The 20,616-nt window shown below is 41.4% G+C and overlaps 1 protein-coding gene across 1 annotated transcript; it reads right to left on the reverse strand.

The window, feature by feature from the left end:
* Positions 1 to 7,973: 7,973 nt before the first annotated feature.
* Positions 7,974 to 19,787, reverse strand: LOC145512374 (uncharacterized). The gene is given in 3 exon segments (XM_081506112.1): positions 7,974 to 8,671; positions 8,756 to 9,084; positions 19,753 to 19,787. Coding segments are annotated over 3 exon segments (1,062 nt in total).
* Between the last annotated feature and the right edge of the window lie 829 nt (positions 19,788 to 20,616).

A 20,616-nucleotide genomic window follows, 5' to 3' on the forward strand; every position in this document is an offset into this window, starting at 1 on the left:
ACTGAGCCACCAAGGAAGCCCCAGATGCTGTGGGTGATGCTGTCTTTCTTAGTGAGGACCACACAACCCATGGAGCACTCTCTGGAAACGCATGGAGGAGACTGCAAGCAAGCGCTCTTTGATCCCTCCAAAGTCTCGGGCTGCTGGGGGGGGGGGGGGTGTTCTGATGAACAAATGACAGAGACGAGAATGTGGCAAATACAGTAGGTTTCTGAGAATCCGGGAAATCAAATTCTGTTCTCCTGAGTTAGGAGAGTTTCTGGGCAGCACAGAACACTAACATCACTAGACAGAGGTTATTATACTTTCCCAGACTTAGATCTGGAAAAAATGGAAACAGTGACCGACTTTATTTTCTTGGGCTCCAAAATCACTGCAGATGGTTACTGCAGCCATGAAATTAAAAGACACTTGCTCCTTGGAAGAAAAGCTATGACAGTTCAGTTCAGTCACTCAGCTGTGTCCGACTCATTGTGACCCCCATGGACTGCAGCACACCAGGCCTCCCTGTCCATCACCAACTCCTGGAGCTTGCTCAAACTCCTGTCCATCGAGTCGGTGATCCCAGTCAACCATCTCATCCTCTGTCACCCTCTTCTCCTCCCACCTTCAATCTTTCCCAGCATCAAGTTATTTTCCAATGATTCAGTTCTTTGCATCAGGTGGCCAAAGTATTAGAGCTTCAGCTTCATCATCAGTCCTTCCAATGAATATTCAGGGTTGATTTCCTTTAGGACTGACTGGTTTGATCTCCTTGCAGTCCAAGGGACTCTCAAGAGTCTTCTCCAACACCACAGTTCAAAAGCATTAATGCTTTGGCACTCAGCTTTCTTTATGGTCCAGCTGTCACATCCATACATGACTACTGGAAAAACCATAGCTTTGACTAGACGGACCTTTGTTGGCAAAGTAATGTCTCTGCTTTTTAATATACTCTCTAGATTGGTCACAGCTTTTCTTCCAAGGACTAAGCGTCTTTTAATTTCTTGACTGCAGTCACCAGCTGCAGTGATTTTGGAGACCAAGAAAATAAAGTCTGTCACTTTTTCCCATCTATTTGCCATGAAGTGATGGGACTGGATGCCATGATCTTAGTTTTTTGAATGTTGAGTTTTAAGCCAGCTTTTTCACCCTCCTTTTTTACTTTCATTAAGAGGCCCTTCAGTTCTTTTTCACTTTCTGCCTTAAGAGTGGTGTCATCTACATATCTGAGGTTATTGTTACTTCTTCCGGCAATCATGATTCCAGCTTGTGCTTCATCCAGCCCTGCATTTTGCATGATGTACTCTGCATACAAGTTAAATAAACAGGGTGACAACATACAGCCTTGACGTCCTCCTTTCCCAATCTGGAACTAGTCCGTTTTTCTATGTCCAGTTCTAACTGTTGCTTCTTGGCCTATATATAGATTTCTCAGGAGGCAGGTAAGGTGGTCTGGAATTTCCATCTCTTTAAGAATTTTCCACAGTTTGTTGTGATCCACACAGTCAAAACAAACATAGCATATTAAAAAACAGAGGCATCACTTTGCCAACAAAGGTCCATATAGTCAAAGCTATGGTTTTTCCAGTAGTCATATACGAATGTGAGAGTTGGACCATAAAGCAGGTTGAGTGCCAAAGAACTGATGCTTTCAAACTGTGGTCCTGGAGAAGACTCTTGAGAGTCCCTTGGACTGGAAAGAGATCAAATCAGTCAGTCCTAAAGGAAATCAACCCTGAATATTCATTGGAAGGACTGATGATGAAGCTGAAGCTCCAGTACTTTGGCTACTTGATGCAAAGAGTCGACTCACTGGAAAAGACCCTGATGTTGGGAAAGATTGAAGGCAGGAGGAGAAGGAGATGACAGAGGATGAGATGGTTGGATGGCATCACCGACTCGATGGACAGGAGTTTGAGCAAGCTCCAGGAGTTGGTGGTAGACAGGGAAGCGTAGTGTGCTGCAGTCCATGGGGTCACAAAGAGTCAGACACAACTGAGCGACTGAACAAGAAAGCATCTGTTAAAACTTACTATTGGGGGTACTTTTAGAGGGAGAAATGTATAAGTTTCCATCTTTCTGTGGATATTTTTCTATTTAGACTTTCTGTAACTACTTGGGAATGGGTCCATATTGGCAAAATATATTTTAGTGGAAAACATCTTTATCTAGACTTCCAAATTAATTGGCATTGAGTTGGACAAATATATACAATAATTTTTAATGTAAAAATTTCTGTCATCATGGTCTTCCTTTTAAGTATAGGGCTTAGAAGTCCTCAGGCACTTTGGTTCTATTTTTCTGATCATACTTAAGTGATGCTGAAGCTCAGGGATCAGGAAAGAACTCACTGTTGGGTAGAAAAGTTTCTCAGAGGAACAGAGAAGTTAGCACGATACAAGAGTTTCATTGCCAGGCTCTCAGCTATCAACTCAGCATTTCCTGCTCATTCCATATGAGAACCTGTCTGCCTCCCCAGATCAAATGAAAGAAAAAGCCTCTCAGAGCACTGCAGTGGTCTCTTTGGGAATAACAAGTTGATTGTAGTTTTTTGGGGAGAGGGTAATTAACAGTTTTTAGAAAGTTAATTAAAAATTGTACACAAGTATCCTCTTGTCCCATGAGCCTACCTTCTCATTGCAGCTTAAAGTGAAAAGATAATTGCAATTCTGAGGGAAGGGGAGGTCACGGAATCACAAATCCACATCTAGGGGTGTGACAGCCTTCATCTAACACAGGTGCTGATTTTCAAACCAGCACACCTCCTCCCACAGCGTCCTCACAACAGAAAGGAGTCAGGTACCCATTTTCTATTTCAATCTGAGAGGAAGAATCTGCAGACAAGAAGTATCAGGAACCGGGATAAGTGGTTATTTCAGAAAAAAGAAATTCTTCAGGGTTCAAATCTAGTCCATTGCCAAAGCCACACAGAAAGAAAGAAGGATTTTAACTCTTGAGCTGGACTAGTAAAGAAAGGCCAGGACTATAGATCCAACAGCAATCCATGACCACTCCAAATTTATAGTGTATAATTTAGTGTAATCCACAATGACATTGATTCCTGGCATTGACTGTGAGTGATAATGCAGCTTGACTTTTAATTTTCTTAAGAACCCTAGGTTTTTTTTTCTTTTATTTGTTTATTTTTGGTTGCACTGAGGCTTCACTGCTGGGTGGGTTTTCTCTAGTTGGGGTGAGTGGGGGCTACTCCTTGCTGTGGTGCCAGGCCTCTCATTGCAGTGGCTTCTCGCTGCAGAGCACAGATTCTAGGCACTCAGTCTTCAGTATTCGCAGCATGTGGACTCAGTAGTTGCGACGTGCCGCTCTAGGAGCAGGCTCAAACGTGCCGGCACACAGGCTTAGCTGTCCGAGGACGTGTGGAATCCTCCCGGACCAAGGATTGAACCCGTGTCCCCTGCACTGGTAGGTGGATTCTTATCCACTCTGCCACCAGGGAAGTCTTTAAGAACGGTAGTTTTGAACTCAGTCTGAAGTTCAGCCTCGTTTACTGAAATCATAGATTAAATTTTCAAGGTTATTGAAGGTGTGCGTGCCTATGACACCTTCTGCTTATAGTAATGAATAAGATGAATCTACAAGTCACTTAGTCCTGTGCAGAAATGGTGAATCCAGATGACAGTTCCTGGTATAAAATTGTTTGCTTTATCTCTTGAGTTTATGAAGTGCTTAATGGAGACAGTAATTGTTACCTCCCGAAAATGTCTTTGGTCTGTTAAATTGGTGAGACTGTTTTCCTTTTGAAGAAAAGGAATCAGCACATAAGAAAAGTGTAAATTTATAATACTGAGTTTCAGATAGCCCCAGTCAGGCTCAAATATACCAAGATACTTTCACTCATCTAAAAATATTCTACTATCAATTGTTGTTTTTTGGTTGCTAAATCGTGTCCGACTCTTTGTGACCCCATGGACTATAGCCCATCAGGTTCCTGTGTCACTGGGATTTCCCAGGCAAGAATACTGGAGTGGGTTGGCATTTCTTTCTCCACAGGATCTTCCCGACCCAGGGATTGAACCCATGTCTCCTGCATTGGCAGGCAGTTTCTTTATCGCTGAGCCATCAGGGAAGCCCAAAATATAATGACAAAATATAATGACACATTACCAAAAGAGCTCAACATCTATTTAAACTACTGGGAGAACAGAGCTGCCTGGATTTGTCAGATATCACAGCGATTAAATGTTACCAGCCAAGTCAGGTTTAAGTCCTTTCTTGCCTATGGTGGTTCAGTTGCTAAGTCACGCCAGGCTTTCCTGTCCTTTACCATCCCCCTGAGTTTGCTCAAACTCATGTTCATTGAGTCAGTGATGCCATCTCGTCCTCTGTCACCCCCTTCTCCTCCTGCCATCAGTCTTTCCCAACATCAGGTTCTTTTCCAGTTAGTTAGCTCTTCACCTCAGGTGGCCAAAGTATTGGAGCTTTAGCTTCAGCATCAGTCCTTCCAATGAATATTCAGGGTTGAGTTCCTTTAGGATTGACTGATTTGATCTCCTTGCTGCCCAAGGGACTTTTATGAATCTTCTCCAGCACCACTGTTCGAAAGCATCAATTCTTTGACACTCAGCCTTCTTTATGGTCCAACTCTCACATCCATACATGACTACTGGAAAAACCATAGCTTTGATTATAGGGACCTTTGTCAGCAAAGTGATGGCTCCGCTTTTTAATATGCTGTCTAGAACTTCATAGCAGTGATTCACTCATTTATAATAAGAGCTCTTTTTTTCCAAAATTTTTCTGCTTTTAAGTTAATTTTTTATTCAAGTATGTTGGGGCAGTCTGAGCGTGGGTTGGAAAAGAATTTTCAGACACAGAGTATTTCAGAAGGGAGTGCATTTATTAAGAGCAGGGATAGAGATAATGAAGGTGCTACAAATGCAGCTGCCTGGAGAGAGCCTGTGCTTTTCCTGGGTTAGTAGCTGATTTTTATAGCCTCAAGACAAAGAAAATTCCTGCTGGAAGGCTAGCATTAGGTTATTGGATAGGGCACTATAGGGTGGCTACCAGGATGAGCATTTTTGCCTAGTTTGGGGTTAGGAAGTCTGCTGGTGATGATGGCAGGGGGTGGGGCAGAGCTTTTGGCAATGGTTACAAATGGGTTTTTCCAGCAGTCACGTATGGATGTGAGGCTTAGACCATAAAGAAGGCCGAGTGCCGAAGAACTGATGCTTTGGGAGCAGGCAAAAGCGCTGTGCTGACACCTTGGAAGGTGTAATCTCACGATGCTGAGGTGATTCTTCCACATGACCTTGAGGAGAAAACGACCCAGGGCAGGAGGAAAAGAGGAGGAAATGACAGCTTCTAGGGTGAATGTCCTGTCCTGGGTCAGAGGTTACCTCTGCTTTTCCTCCTGAAATGCCCTAGATTAACAATTTAGAAACCGTTCATTCTCTACTTCTGATGTTGCCTGTTGTGGTTTTCAACTGCTAATTTTTTCCCCTTTTATTCTGATGATGGTCAAGATCAGAGCTTTAGAATGTGTCTCCCTCACATCCCAGAGCCTTTTCTCAGGTGTCTGTCAGCATCAAGGCTGCCTGGAGAACTTGAAGCATTCTCACCAAGAATCAATGACTTTCCTTGTGGCTAAGAATCCTCCTGCCAACGCAGGGGACACGGGTTCCATCCCCGGCCCAGGAAGATCCCATGGGCCGCAGAGCAAGTAAGCCGGTGCCCACAAGTACTGAGCCTGCGCTCTGGAGCCCGGGAGCCGCAACTACTGAAGTGTGTGCCCTGGAGCCCGCGCTGCACAACGAGAGAAGCCACCGCAGTGAGAAGCCCATGCACCACACCTAGAGAAAAGCCCACACAGCAACAGAGACCCAGCACAGCCAGAAATAAATAAATGAATAAATCAAAATAGCGGGACCTGGGATTTAGGAAGACTGCTGGTTACCAGGGATGCTGGGGAAGACCTATAAGGAATTTACCTTTGCTTATGAATTTGCAGGCTGTTATCTAGCACGTGTGGTTATGAGAAAAGCTGGTGTCAAAGCAAGGCACGTGCAGGCCACCAGTCTACACAAATGATGCCAAGGCAGCAATATCATGGAGCAGTGTAGGTAACTCTCATCAACACTCCTATGAATCCATATTGTAACCATCATAATGTCCCAGTAGTTAAAAACGAGGAAATGACACACTGTACCATTTATGGAAAATATGATCTCAAGTTATTTGAGGGTTAGGGCCAGTAGAAAAAAGGAGTTACTATGAGATGTCATTCTGCGTGCATCCTAAGTCACTTCAGTCGTGTCCGACTCTTTGTGACCGCATGGACTGTAGCCTGCCAGACTTCTCTGTCCATGGGATTCTCCAGGCAAGAATATTGGAATGGGTTGCCCTGCCCTCCTCCAGGGAATCTTCCGGACCCAGGGATCGAACCAGCATCTCTTATGTCTCTTGCACTGGCAGACGAATTCTTTACCACTAGCGCCACCTGGGAAGCCCCATGAGATGTCATCCTACTCTGTTAGAGATACTTTCTATTCACCAGAAGTTAGTGACGACTTAAAAAAAGAAAACCCAGGGGGATGCTAATGCTTGTGTTAATGTTAACATTGGTGGTGGAATACATGTGTGCGCTCAGTTGTGTCTGACTCTTTGCAACCCCATGGACTGGAGCCCACCAGCCTCCTCTGTCAATGGGATTTCCCATGGCAAAAGTACTGAAGTGGGTTGCCATTTCCTTCTCCAGGGGATCTTCCCAACCCAGGGATCAAATCTATATCTCCTGTGTCTCCTGCATTGGCAGGCAGGTTCTTTACCACTGAACCACCTGGAAGCTTGTTACTGATGAGAACACTTCATCAATTATACATCAAGTTTAATATATGAAAAGCCGTTCACTTTTATTAATTAACATATAGTAAGTTCACATATAATCTAAATAAAACTTTCCAAAGTTTACTCTATAATCTTTGATCAAAATACAGATTACAAGCATTTGGAAACATTCTTGTTCTTCTGATACAATGGTCAGAGAAATGTGATATTTATGGTTTACAAAACAGAGAGAGCAATTATTTAGTAAACAACAATGTACATTGATTACGTGATCTTTCAGGAAAAAGTTACATATATTTTTCTTGGGTATCTGTGAATATTTCCTGATTGCTACTATGTCAACTTAAATTCATGACTTCTAGTTATTGCTGTTATAAAAATACATCAGGATTTCAGTGAACTGCCATCTTTATATCCATAAAAAACCATTGTCACAACTATTTAAAATTAGACTCTCTGTCTTACTCTAATACAAAGAATTATTCTCTGAACACTTACCTAATGGTGACATAGAGGGATGTTTTAAACAATGACAATCATCACCTCCATTTAGACTTCCACTGTACATTTCACATTACAAGATCCTTAATAGTCCATAGAAAAGTAGATAAAAATTATTTCCACCTAGTATAGAACAGTCTTGTTTAACTTTGAGGCAGCAAAGATCAAGAATATTAGTTTAAAAAAAAGCATATTAGTTCACATACACACTAGAAACAAAGGTATAGCATGTAGTAATTTGAAAGTTGAGTTACATTAAATTTCATTTTCACATAATGTCAGTATGAATAAGGATACAATGATAATTATACTGTCCAACATCTCTCGCCTTGATTCTATGGTCCAAGTAACAAATAATTTTTCTAAGTGTTTTAACTTTGGATTATTTTCTATAATATCCTGATTTAAAGTAATACTAGAAAAGGGTTATTGACTGAATGCTATCTTTGATGAATTCTCTGACATTTATTTAGACCTGAGTTTTTAAATTCGTTTTATACATTTCTTACATCATTAAGCATTCTTCCCAGTGTGAACTCTCTGGTGTTTTCTGAAGTGTATGCTTAGGACAAACCTCTTCCATCACTTGTTACATGTGTAGGGTCTCTCTCCAGTACACACTCTCTGATGCAGAGTAAGGTGACAGCTCACTTCAAGGCTTTGCCACATTATTTATATTTGTAAGACTACTTGGCAATATGAATTATTTTATGGCAAGTAAGGCTTGAGTGCCAATTCAAAGCTTTGCCTCATTCTTTACATTTGTATAGTTTCTCCCCAGTATGAATTCGCCTATGGTGATTAAGGTTTGAACTCTGATTAAAGGCTTTGCCACATTCTGTACATTTATAAAGCTTCTCTCCTGTATGAATTCGCTGATGTTGAATAGCATATAAACGCCTGGTAAAGGCTTTGCCACATTCTGTACATTTATAAGGCTTCTCTCCTGTATGAATTCGCTGATGTTGAGTAACATGTGAACGTCTGGTAAAGGCTTTGCCACATTCTGTACAATTGTATAGTTTCTTCCCAGTATGAATTCTCTGATGACGGGTAAGGTTCGAGTGGTGATTAAAGGCTTTGTTACATTCTGTACATTTGTAAGGCTTCTCCCCAGTATGAGTTCGCTGATGTACAGTGAGATATGAACAACTCTTAAAGGCTTTCCCACATTCTCTGCATGAGTGAGGCTTCTCCCCAGTATGACTTCTCTGATGCTGAGTAAGTTTTGAGCAACTGATAAAAGCTTTGCCACATTCTTTACATGTGTATGGTTTCTCCCCAGTATGGATTTGCTGATGTTGATAAAGTCTGGCACTTTGGTTAAAGGCTTTCCCACAATTCTGACATTTATATGGTTTCTCCCCAGTATGGATTTGCCTATGTCGATTAAGGCTTGAACTCTGAGTAAAGGCTTTGCCACATTCTGTACATTTGTATAATTTTGTCCCAGTATGAATTCTCTGATGTTGGGTAAGGTTTGAGCGCTGTTTAAAGGCTTTGTTACACTCTATACATTTATGAGGCTTTTCCCCAGTATGAATTTGCTGATGTTGAGTAAGATTTGAGCAACTGTTAAAAGCTTTGCCACATTCTTTACACTTGTATGGTTTCTCCCCAGTATGGATTCGCTGATGCCGAATAAGTGTCGTACTTTGGTTAAAGGCTTTCCCACAATTTTGACATTTATACGGTTTCTCCCCAGTATGGATTCGCCTATGTTGATTAAGGTTTGAATTCCGAGTAAAGGCTTTGCCACATTCTGTACATTTGTAAGTCTTCTCTGCAGTATGAGTTCTGAGATGTTGAGTAAGATTTGAGGGCTTGCTGAAGGTTTTGCCACATTCTGTGCATTGGTTAGGTTTCCCTCCGGTGTGGATTTTCCTCTGTCTGTTTAGATTTGATAATTGAGGAAAGACTTTCCCACATTTACTCCACTTGCAGTGTTTCTTCTTAGCGTGAATACTCAGATGTTGAGTAAGGTCTGATGACTGGTTAGAAACTTGACCACATTCACTAAATTTGTAATTGTTCTCTTCAATATGTGTATACCCATCTGTAATAAGATTTGAGCTTTGATAAAAGACATTTCTACATTCATCCCTTTCATCATGGTTCTCTGAACATTGAGTTCTCTGATGATTCATGAGACCTGAGTCTTGGTCAAAGTGATTCCCAGGTTCAAAGCTTGGGTATATTCTGGCTCCATCATAAACGCTGTTGTAATAACTGAAGCTGGAGCTCTCGTTTAAGGCCTCACTCATTGGATTACACATGGAAGGTTGTTCCGCATTATCTGTACTATGATATCCATGGAATGACAGTGGCTGGATAAAGATTCTTTCATTATTATCAACATAAAAGATATTGGAATAGGGAGAAAATGTTTGTTGGTGGGAAAATAATGAGCCCTCACTAAAGGATCTCTCAAATTGATCATAGTGAGATTTTCTCCCTTCATTTTCAAATCTCTGGCTTTCAGACATGTATGACTGACTGTTTAACTCAAACCTATATTCATACTGGTTTGAGTGATTATTTGTAGCATAGACTAGATGACTTTCCATGTTTTCAAAATTTCACATCAGAGAATATGTATTTTTCTTTTAAATCATGTGGGTCCTTGCTTATAAAAACATATTTTTCTGCTGAAGGTATTGAGTTCAAATGGAATTTTTTCCAATTAGATGCAAATCCTCAATTTCTTTTGGCAATAATGTTTTCATCATGAATAATTGACCCAATTTGATTACATCTAAAACAACATCCTTCTGGCCCTTCACAGGCCCCCTTACTTTCCCAGTCTTTCATTAAGTACAAATTTCCAAACTGAGAGCTCTCAGAATTTCCCAGCACATCACACACGAATCTCCTATGCACGGCTTCTTTGGGAACAAACCCTGGGTGTCATGAGAAGATATCGCTGAAAGACAACAAATAACCAAGATCCCACTTAGTACTTTGAGTGAATATGCTTTACAGTTGTATGCAATATTGACAAACCCTTAGCTAGATTAATAACAGGTGAGATGCAAGTAAGATCAGAAGTAAAAATAACAGCACCGTACATATTAACACAGAACAAAAAGTAATTCTATCAGGTTACAATGAATGATACTATACCAAAAAGTTGAATACCTCAAAGAAAGATTCAGTTTTTAGAAACACAGAACACTTTAGATGTTAGCATGAGTGAATTAAAAAATTATATCACACCTACAACTATTAATAAGAGTAAAAAAGTAATTTAAAAAATCCCTGGAGTAAATGAATTAACTGGAAAATTCCAGCAACATTTCAAGAAAAATAAATATCAGCTCTCCATAAGGGATCACCACGTACACACTGCTATATCTAAAATGGCTAGCCAACAAGGTCCTACTGTACTGCATGGGGAACTCTGCTCAATGTCACGTGGCGGCCTGGATGGGAGGGGAGTTTGGGGGAGAATGGATACATGTGTATGTACAGCTGAGTTGCTCTGCTCTCCACCTGAAACTATCACAACAATGTGAATCGGTTATACTCCAACACAAAATAAAAGAACAGTAAAAAAATATTTCTGTGAGTTAATATATATATTAAATGGTTTTAGCATTGATGAGTTGGGGTAAATGCACTTAAAATGTCTAAAATTTGTTCATAGGAAGTAAAAATTGGGAGGGAGAAATTGGGGATTACATTTTATGATTTCAGGGACTGAGTCTGAACTTCGGAGAGCCATGTTTGAAGTTTCCGTTGGAAACTGGAAAGCAGGAAGCATATATCTGTTCCCACTATTTCTGGAATTTTGTCAACTAATCTCAGGATCTCCACAACTCTCCTCACACTTTTCTGACTTGAGGCAGAGACAGAAATTTGGAAAGGCCTTCAGGCAGAATTTGTCAGAGCTGTTGACAGCTTTTCCTAGGTCCCCCAAAGCAGCCATGTTATGCAGGTCCTCACAGACCAGGAGAAGGCTTTGGTTCTCAGTGCACGTGAGGGAAAAACCGCTGGAGCTGAAGAACATATGGAGGTGTAAGAGCAGAAGAACAGGGCAGGGCAGGTCCCTCTTTGACAGAAATAAAGCCAGGCTTCTCATTCTAGTGAAGCAGGCCTCCCCAAACCATCTGAATAAGTCTGGCTTGCTCTGTGATCTTTGGACCTCTTACCTGTGTCATCAGCTTCATTCATTCACACCTAGCCCCGGGATTCTTCCTTACTCCAAAGGGGACCTGCCCTTTAGAAAAATGACCATAATTAGGACTTTGGGTTTAACATATACACTCTAGCATACACAAAAACAACCAACAAGGATCTGCTGCATAGCACAGGGAACCATTCTCAGTATTTGTAATAACCTATAAGGGAAAAGTGTCTGACGTGACTGATGGAAACCTCTCCTTACAAAATCAGTATCTCTACTGAACACTGTTGAATGTTCATATTTCAAAGCCAACTGGCAGCAAAGAGACACTAGGAGGAAATGGAGTTTCCACCTTAACTCTGTTGGTTTATGCACATCCTTCACTACGTCTTTCCAAGATTTTATTAAAGATAGAAAAAAAAATGGAACTTGATGGTGTGGGAATCCAGCAGAAAACACCCGAATCGGTGACCATCAGGTGTAATGGGATAAACTGGTGTCAGGCGAGACAAACCCTCAGGAAGACATGTGGTCACTGCAGGGGTACTTTCGGCAAAAATAAGGAAATCTCAATGTCTCTTGAAAAAAATTTCAGTTTTATGCATTTTTGCTCCGTAAATACCTCCCCTATTCTGTATCCCTAATAGCGCATTTAAATAATAGACCTTTCTTACCAAAAGGGAATATTTTGAAAAACTGAAAGTTGTTGGTTCACAGTGGGAATGCTTCGCGCCCTGTAGGGAGCCTGGAGGCAGACAAGGGGAAGAGGCTCATGGAGACAGAAGGGCCTGATTGTGACTCATAAAAATAAAAGAAAAAACAGTATTTAATAGCTGAAAACCACCTCACCAGGCAAGAATATCAGAAATAGAGAATTAAAGATCTGTATGTTTTCAAGCCAGGGCATTTAAGGAGGAAAAAGCAGGCACGGCCTCTCACCTGGATCAGGACATTTACCTGAGAAGCTGCCATTTCCTCCTCTTCTTCCTCCTGCTCTGGGTCGTTTTCGCATCAAGACTGTGGAGGAATCACCTCAGCGCCGTGAGATTACACCTTCAGAGGCATCAGCACAGCTCCTTCGCCTGCTCCCAACACCCTCACAGGCAGAAGGACCTTGAAAAGGGGGAAAGGCCAATCTCTCCCGTCCTTCGTCTCAGGAGAGATTCAGGACAATCAGCTCCTCCGTGGAGACCAATCTAGGAATTCTTGTTGTTTTGTCATCTACACTTCTTTCTTCATACAAATTCCCCCAAATTCTGCTAACACAGGATGTGTGGGCTGCGCTGACTTGCCCCTTTAAAGCCCACGCAGAGCAGAACTTGTTGCCTCTCCTTGGACTGACGCCGGGCCTCAGCTCTCACAAATGGACCAGGAGCCGCGGTCTTAACCTGGGCCTCCCCTTAGAATCCCCTGGAGCACTTCCTACAAACCACACTGATGCTCCACAGGACCAAGAGAGAACTCTGTGGGGAGGTCATCACTTAACACTGGTCACGTGATCCTGATGGGGAACAGATGGAAACCGCTTGGCTAAAGATTGTTTCTGAACCATTTCTGTATATGCAATCCCACGAGGTCAGAGCCCCACTCGAAGAGGTTATAAATCTGCAGGTCTGAGGTGGGGCCATGAAATGAGTCTTCAGCAAGTTCCCTGTTTGTTCCGATGCTTCTTCCCTAAGACCCACACTCAGGAGCCCTGAGCTTCAGCCCTCACACTCAGCACAGCTGAGACCTCTCAGGAGGGGAGGATCTAGGTGGGAATTTCTTGGAGAGGTCAAGGTTAGGACCAAGCAGAGAGAGAGGCAGTACTTGGGGTTCAGGCCTTTCTAAGTGACCCTGGGTGAAGTGCTGTGGGCTCCCCAGGCTGAGGGTGGATGGGTCCATTGAAACCAGAGGAGCAGGATTCTGGTGAGCGCTGTGAGGGTGTCATTGAAGGGGGCCTGTGCAGTAGGCCCTGGGGTTCAGCGAGACCGCTGATCTCTAGGAAGGGGGTCATCTAGGGCAGGTGCTCACAGGACTGGCTGGTGTGAGTTCAAGGACCCGCAGGCTGCCTGCTCCCCAGACAGATGCTGAGGCAGCAACAGCGTGAAGCAGTTCAGGTAAGCTCTCAACAGTACTCTGTATGGTCCTTCTTATTAGAACCATCACAGTGTCCCTGCAGTTACAGGGGAGGTGGGTGAAGGAACATGTAGAAATGATGGAAAATGTGTTGTCACATTACTTGAGGCTTAAGGGTAGTAAGGTAACTAATTGTTACAGATGCCATCCCTCTGTGCTACCTAATAGTTTATTGTTACAATCTCTCCCCCATAACCTTAAAGAAGGTAGGAGAGGTTAATGTTGGCGGTGGGTTAACACTTCATTCATTACGCATCAACTTTATCACCAGAAACCATTCCATTTTATTAATTAACATATATGAATATCACACACAGTCAGAATAAAACCTGTTACAATCCACTGTGTGACCTTAATTAAAATACAGATTTACAAGCATAGACAACAATATTCATTTGTCTGCTACAATGATCTAAGAATTGTGACTTCTATGGTTACAAAATGGAGGCTAATCATTTAATAAACAAGATGTAACTAGCTACATGGCTTTTCTGGGAAGCCTTTCACATACTTTTCTAGGGTATCAGAGATGTTGTTATCTCAAACATGTCAACTAATATTCATGACTTCGGTTGATATGATAAAGATACATCAAGATTCCAGTGAAATGTCATTATCTTATCCTTAATAAGCAAATGACATAATCATTGGAAATTTAGAACAACCCTTGGTCTTACTTTGATACATGGAATTAATTTCTGAACACTTACATCATGGTGATGTAATGGTAATCATGGTAATCCCAACATCTGTAGGGATGTTTGACATGAATGACAAACACCACCGTTTAGATGTTCAGTGTACATATTACCTTGCAGTTAATCTTCTAATGGAGAATAAATATAAATGATTTCTCCCTGGGAGAGAAGGGCTTCTTTTATCCTTGAGGCAGCAACCTTTAGAAACGTAAGTTCACGTACGCTACAAACAAAGCATAGCATGGAATAATTTGAGATTGCGTTACATTCATTTTGTCAAATAATCTCAAATCATGTTGATAGAAATAGAATACATTGCTAATAATTATACCTTTCTAAACACCAACCTTTTGTCTGGTGATGCAGAGTAACATATCGATTTTCTATCTGTCTTAACTATGGATTACTATCTACAGTAATTCTCCTCCAGGAACTTCAGAAAAGAGGAATTGATGAAATGCTTTCTTATACATTCTTTGATATTTACTTAGATTTGATTAAATACTTTACTACTTTTTTTTAAATATCATTCACTTATCTTTCTTGTATAAACCCTCTCCAGTTTTCTAAACTACATTTGGGACAAACCTCTTGCACAGCACTTATTACATTACTAGAGTTTCTCTCCAGTATGTACTCTGCATATACATTAAATAAGCAGGGTGATGATATACAGCCTTGACATACTCCTTTCCCAGTTTGGAACCAGTCTGTTGTTCCATGTCCGGTTCTAACTGTTGCTTCTTGACCTGCATACAGGTTTCTCAGGGGGCAGCTTAGGCGGTCTGGTATTCTCACCTGTTTAAGAATTTTCCACACTTTGTTGTGATCCACACAGTCAAAGGCTTTAGTGTAGTCAATAAAGCAGAAGTGGATGTTTTTCTGGAATTCCCTTTTTCTATGATCCAATGAATGTTGGCAATTTAATCTCGGATTCCTCTGCAGTTTCTAAATCCAGCTTGTACATCAGGAAGTTCTCAGTTTACGTACAGTTGAAGGCTGGCTTGAAGGATTTTGAGCATTACTTTGCTAGCATGTGAAATGAATGCTATTGTGCAGTAGTTTGAACATTCTTTGGCATTGCCCTTCTTTGGGACTGGAATGAAAACTGACCTTTTCCAGTCCTGTGGCCACTGCCGAGTTTTCCAAATTTGCTGGCATACCTAGTGAAGCACTTTCACAGCATCATCTTTTAGGATTTAAAATAGCTCAGCTGGAATTCCATCACCTCCACCAGCTTTGTTGGTAGTAATTCTTCCTAAGGCCCACTTGACTTCACACTCCAGGAAGTCTGGGTCTAGGTGAGTGACAACACCATTGTGGTTATCCAGGTCATTAAGATCTTTTTTGTACAGTTCTTCTGTGTATTCTTGCCACCTCTTCTTAATCTCTTTTGCTTCTGTTAGGTCCATACCATTTCTGTTCTTTATTGTGCCCATCTTTGCGTGAAATGTTCCCTTGATATCTCTAATTTTCTTGAAGAGATCTCTAGTCTTTCCCCTTCTATTGTTTTCTTCTATTTCTTTGCACTGATCACTGAGGAAGGCTTTCTTATCTCTCCTTGCTAGTCTTTGGAACTCTGCATTCAGATGGATATATCTTTCCTTTCCTCCTTTGCCTTTCGCTTCTCTTCTTTTCTCAGCTATTTGTAAGGCCTCCTCAGACAACCATTTTGCCTATTTGCCTTTCTTTTTCTTGGGGATGGTTTTGGTCACTGCCTCCTGAACAATGTTATAAACCTCTGTCCATAGTTCTTCAGGCACTCTGTCTATCAGATCTAATCCCTTGAATCTACTCGTCACTTCCACTGTATAATCATGGTGTTGTTATTCAGTCGCTCAGCCCATGTCTGACCTTGCACCCCCATGGGTTGCATCACACCAGGCTTCCCTGTCCATCACCAACTCTGGAGCTTGCTCAAACATGTCCACTGAGCTGGTGATGCTATCCATTATCTTGTTCTCTTTCGTCCCCTTCTCCTCCCACCTTCAATCTTTCCCAGCATCAGGGTCTTTTACAATGAGTCAGCTCTTCGCATCAGGTGACCAAAGTATTGGAGTTTCAGCTTCAGCATCAGTCCTTCCACTGAATATTCAGGACTGATTTCCTTTAGGATGGACTGGTTGGATGTCCTTACAGTCCAGGGGACTCTCAAGAGTCTTCTCCAACACCACAGTTCAAAAGCATCAATTTTTCAGCCCTCAGCTTTCTTTATAGTCCAACTCTCACATCCATACATGACCACTGGAAAAAACAAAGCTTTGACTAGACAGACCTTTGTTGGCAAAGTAACGTTACTGCTTTTTAATATGCCATCTAGGTTGGTCATAACTTTTCTTCCGAGGAGCAAGTGTCTTTCAATTTCATGGCTGCAGTCACCATCTGCAGTGATTTTGGAGCCCCCCTAAATTATTTTTGTTTTTATTTCATTACTCTAAGAAGTGGATCCAAAAAGAGTTGCGGTTTATATCAAAGCATGTTCTGTCTGTCTGTCCTACCTATATTTTCCTCAAGAGGTTGAGATTATCAGCCCTCTTTTGAGCTCTTTCATCAATTTGGAGTTTCTTTTTCTGGCTGGGGTCAGGGAGTGTGGAATTTCATTCTCTTTTCGCTTGGGAAACCTCCGCACTGTCCTGCAGTCTGGCTGTTAACAGTTGACATTGCCAGCATCCAACATGTAGGAGGGGTCCCCTCTCTCTACAACCCTTTCCAGCGTTTATTGGTTTTAGACTTTTTGCCGATGTCCATTCTGACCTGTGTGAGTTTTGATTGACATTTCTCTTAAGATTTCACCACGTTGAAATATTTTCATATGATTTTTTAAAAAACAGTGTAAAACGGACCTCTCGAGAGTGTCCCCTTGACCGACTGCCCTGTTTTAAATTCCTTTTTTAGGATCTACCCGAGGACATTTGTTGAGAATAGGCGTTTTTCCCTTGCAGCCCCGTAGACCTGGTGAATATCAAGTGCTCATGACCACAGGTTTTTCCGTCGTTACCAAAAGTGGCCACAAGGTGGCAGCATTTCTTCATGCTCCACTGTTTCGGGGTTTTTTTTGTTGTTGTTGTTTGTTTTTTAGTGTTTATTTTCTGTTGGAGTAGATTTCCGATGTGTTTGTTTTAGGTGTACAGGAACTTGGTTTAGTTATGCATGAACGCATCTCTATTCTCTTTCGGGTTCTTTTCCTATATTGGTCCTCTTGGCGCGTTCAGCAGACTTCCCTGTGCTCTTCAGCAGGTCCTTTTGGATCATCAATCTGATAATAAGCAGTGAGTGTGTATGTTAATTCCAACCTCTTAATGTCTTCCTTCCCCTACTTTTTTTTTTAATAATCGTAAGTGAGTTTTCTAAGTCTGTGAGTCTGTTTCTGTTCATAAATTAGTTCATGTTAATGAATTTATAGATTCCACCTGTAAGTGACATATTTCTCTTTCCTTCTCTGCCTGACTTCACTCAGAATAATAAATCTCCTGGTGCATCCATGCTGCTGCCAGCGGCATTTTTTCGTTCTGTTGATGGCTGAGTGTATTCAGTGTACAAATGAACCATTTACTCTTCACTTCTCTATCGATGACAGAGTTTTGGTTGACGCTGTCTTGGATATTGTCAGTAGTGCTGCCCTTCAGAGAGGGGTGCAAGTATCACTTTAAATTAATATTCCTTCCGGATCTAACCCAAGGAGTGGGCTTGCCAGATCATGCACTAAGTCTATAGTTAGTGTTTTAAGGAATGTCTGTACTGTTTTCCTTGCGGCCGCACCCGCCCATTCCCATTCCTGCCCGCAGTGTAGGCGGAGTCCCTGCTCCCCTCGCCTCGGCAGCACTTAAACTTTGTAGATCTTTTGGAGGATGGCTGTTCTGAGGGGTGTGAGGTGATACCATGGCCCAGTTTGGATTTGCATTTCCCCAATAGTTAATGATGCTGAGCGTCTTTTCAGGTGCTTTATGGCCACCTGGATGTCTTCTTTGGACAAATGCCCATTGAGATTTTTAGCCCATTTTTCTAATGGGTTGATTTTTTTTTTTTTTTTAATATATTGAGCTGCATGAGCTGTTTGCATGTTTTGGAGATAAATTCCTTGTTTCTAAATTCAGTTACAAACATTTTTTTCCCATTCCGAGGGTTTCTTTTTTAGTTTGGTTTAGTTTCCCTTGCAGTGCAGAAGCTTTTGAGGTTAGAGACTCTTTTGTTGAGTTGTGTTTAATTTTTCATTATTCTAAAAGTGGATCCAAAAGGGTTTGCGGTGGTTTATGTCAAAGCATGTTTCCCCTATAATTTCCTCAAGAGGTTTAGAGTAATTGTCCTTCCATTAAGCTCTTTAATTGGTTTGGAGTTACTTTTTCTGTATGAGGATAGGGAACGTCACAGTTTCATTCACTGTTATCTTCTTGTTATCTTGTTACCCTCTCCTCTGTACCGACTCTTAACAATTTAACTTGGTAGCATCCGTGCAGCAGAATTCCCTTTTCTCCAAAACCTTCCAGCATTTGTTGTTTGTAAAGTTTTTGACAAAGGTCATTTTGACCGCTGTGAGGCAATACCTCTTAGTTTTGATTTGCATTTTGGCAAGATTGCAGGGTGTGGAAGCTTTGCGTGTGATTAAAAAAAAAAAAAGTGTGAGTAAAACTAACCTATTGAGATTGGCTTCTTGACCGTCTGCCCTCTTTTGAATTCCTTTTCCAGGATCCACTCGAGGACATTTATTTAGGACAGATGTTTTTTCATTAAATCCCTGCAAGCCTGGTAAATAATGAAGTGCCCATTAGCACAGGTTTTTCAGTTGCTGTTACCAGACGTGGCCACAAGGCGGCAGCATTTCTTCATGCTCCGCTTCTGTTTTGAATTTAGTGTTTATTTTCTGTTGGATTACAGCTGATTCCTGTTGGGCTTGTTTTAGGTTTACAAGAATTTGATTCGGTTATACATGAATGTGTGTCTATTCTCTTCTGTTTAGGGGTCTTTTCCCACATAGGTTCTTTCAGTGTTTTCAGTACAGTTCCCTGTGCTATTCAGTAGGGTTTTTTGGATTATCTCTCTGATAATAAGTAGTAGGTATATGTTAATTCCAACCTCTTAACGTCTCCCTGCCCCTACCTTTTTTGAAATAATCATAGGTGGGTTTTTTAGTCTGAGTCTATTTCTGTTTATAAATCTGTTCACTTGAAAGAATTTATAGATTCCACCTGTAAGTGATACAATGTTTCTCTTTCCCTCTCTGGCTTCTCTCAGTAGGATAAATCTCTTGGTCCATCTGTGCTGCCGTTAGTGGCATTTCGCTGTTGTTCTTTTTGATGGCTGAGTGTATTCCAGTGTCTAGATGGATCAGTTACTCTCTATTTCTCTCTATTGATGGACGTTTTGGTTGGAGCTCTGTCTTGGAATTTGTGAATAGTGCTGCCATGAAAACAGGGGAGAAAGTATCACTTTAAATTATGATTTTATCCAGATCTCAGGGAAGGAGGCAAGGATGGGCTTGCCTCATCAGGTGGTAACTATATTTAGTGTTTTAAGGAATGTCCGTACCGTTTTCCTTCGTGGCTGCCCCCACTCATTTCCATCCCCGCCCACAGTGCGGGAGGAGTCCCTGGTCCCCTGGCTCTTTGTAGATCTTTTGGAGGATGGTCATTCTGAGGGGGTGAGCTGATACCTCGTTGCAGTTTGACTGGCATTTCTCTAACAGTGATGCTGAGCACCTTTTCATGGGCTTTAAGGCCATCTGGAAGCCTTCTTCGAAGTTACATCCATTTAGATCTTTGGCCCGTTTTTTTCCTGGGTTGATTGTTTCTTGATATTGAGCTGCAGGAGCTGTTTGCATGTTTTGGAGATGAATACATTGCTTTTAAATTCGGTTGCATTTTCCCCCTGATGTTCAGGATTGTCTTTTTCTTTTGTTTTGAGTTTCCCTTGCTGTGCAAAAGCTTTTGAAGTTAATGAAGTCCCTTTTGTTGAGTTTTATTTTTCATTATTTCAAGAGTGGATCCAAAAAGAATTTGCTGCAATTTGTGTCAAACCGTGTTCTGCCTATATTTTCCTTGAAAGGGTTAGAGTAATCATCCCTCAGTTTAGCTCTTTATTGATTTGAAATGTCTTTTTCTGTAATTGGTTAGGGAGCGTCAGTTTCATTCACTTTTCACTTGTTTAAGGAACCTCCACCCTGTTCTCCACACTGGTTGTTACCAATTTACTTCACCAGCATCAGTGTAGGAAGATTCCCTTTTCCCCACAACCTCTCCAGCATTCACTGTTTGTAGATTTTTTGACAAAAGCCATTTAATCAGTGTGAGGTGATACCTCCTTGTAGTTTTGATTTGGGTTTCTGTAAGATTTCATGATGGGAAGCCCGTTTATGTGATTTTTTTAAAACAGTGTGAGTAAAACTGACCTCTC

This window comes from Giraffa tippelskirchi, chromosome 7 (assembly GCF_054371585.1).
Source record: "Giraffa tippelskirchi isolate mGirTip1 chromosome 7, T2T-mGirTip1v1.2.pri, whole genome shotgun sequence".
NCBI lineage: Eukaryota > Metazoa > Chordata > Mammalia > Artiodactyla > Giraffidae > Giraffa > Giraffa tippelskirchi.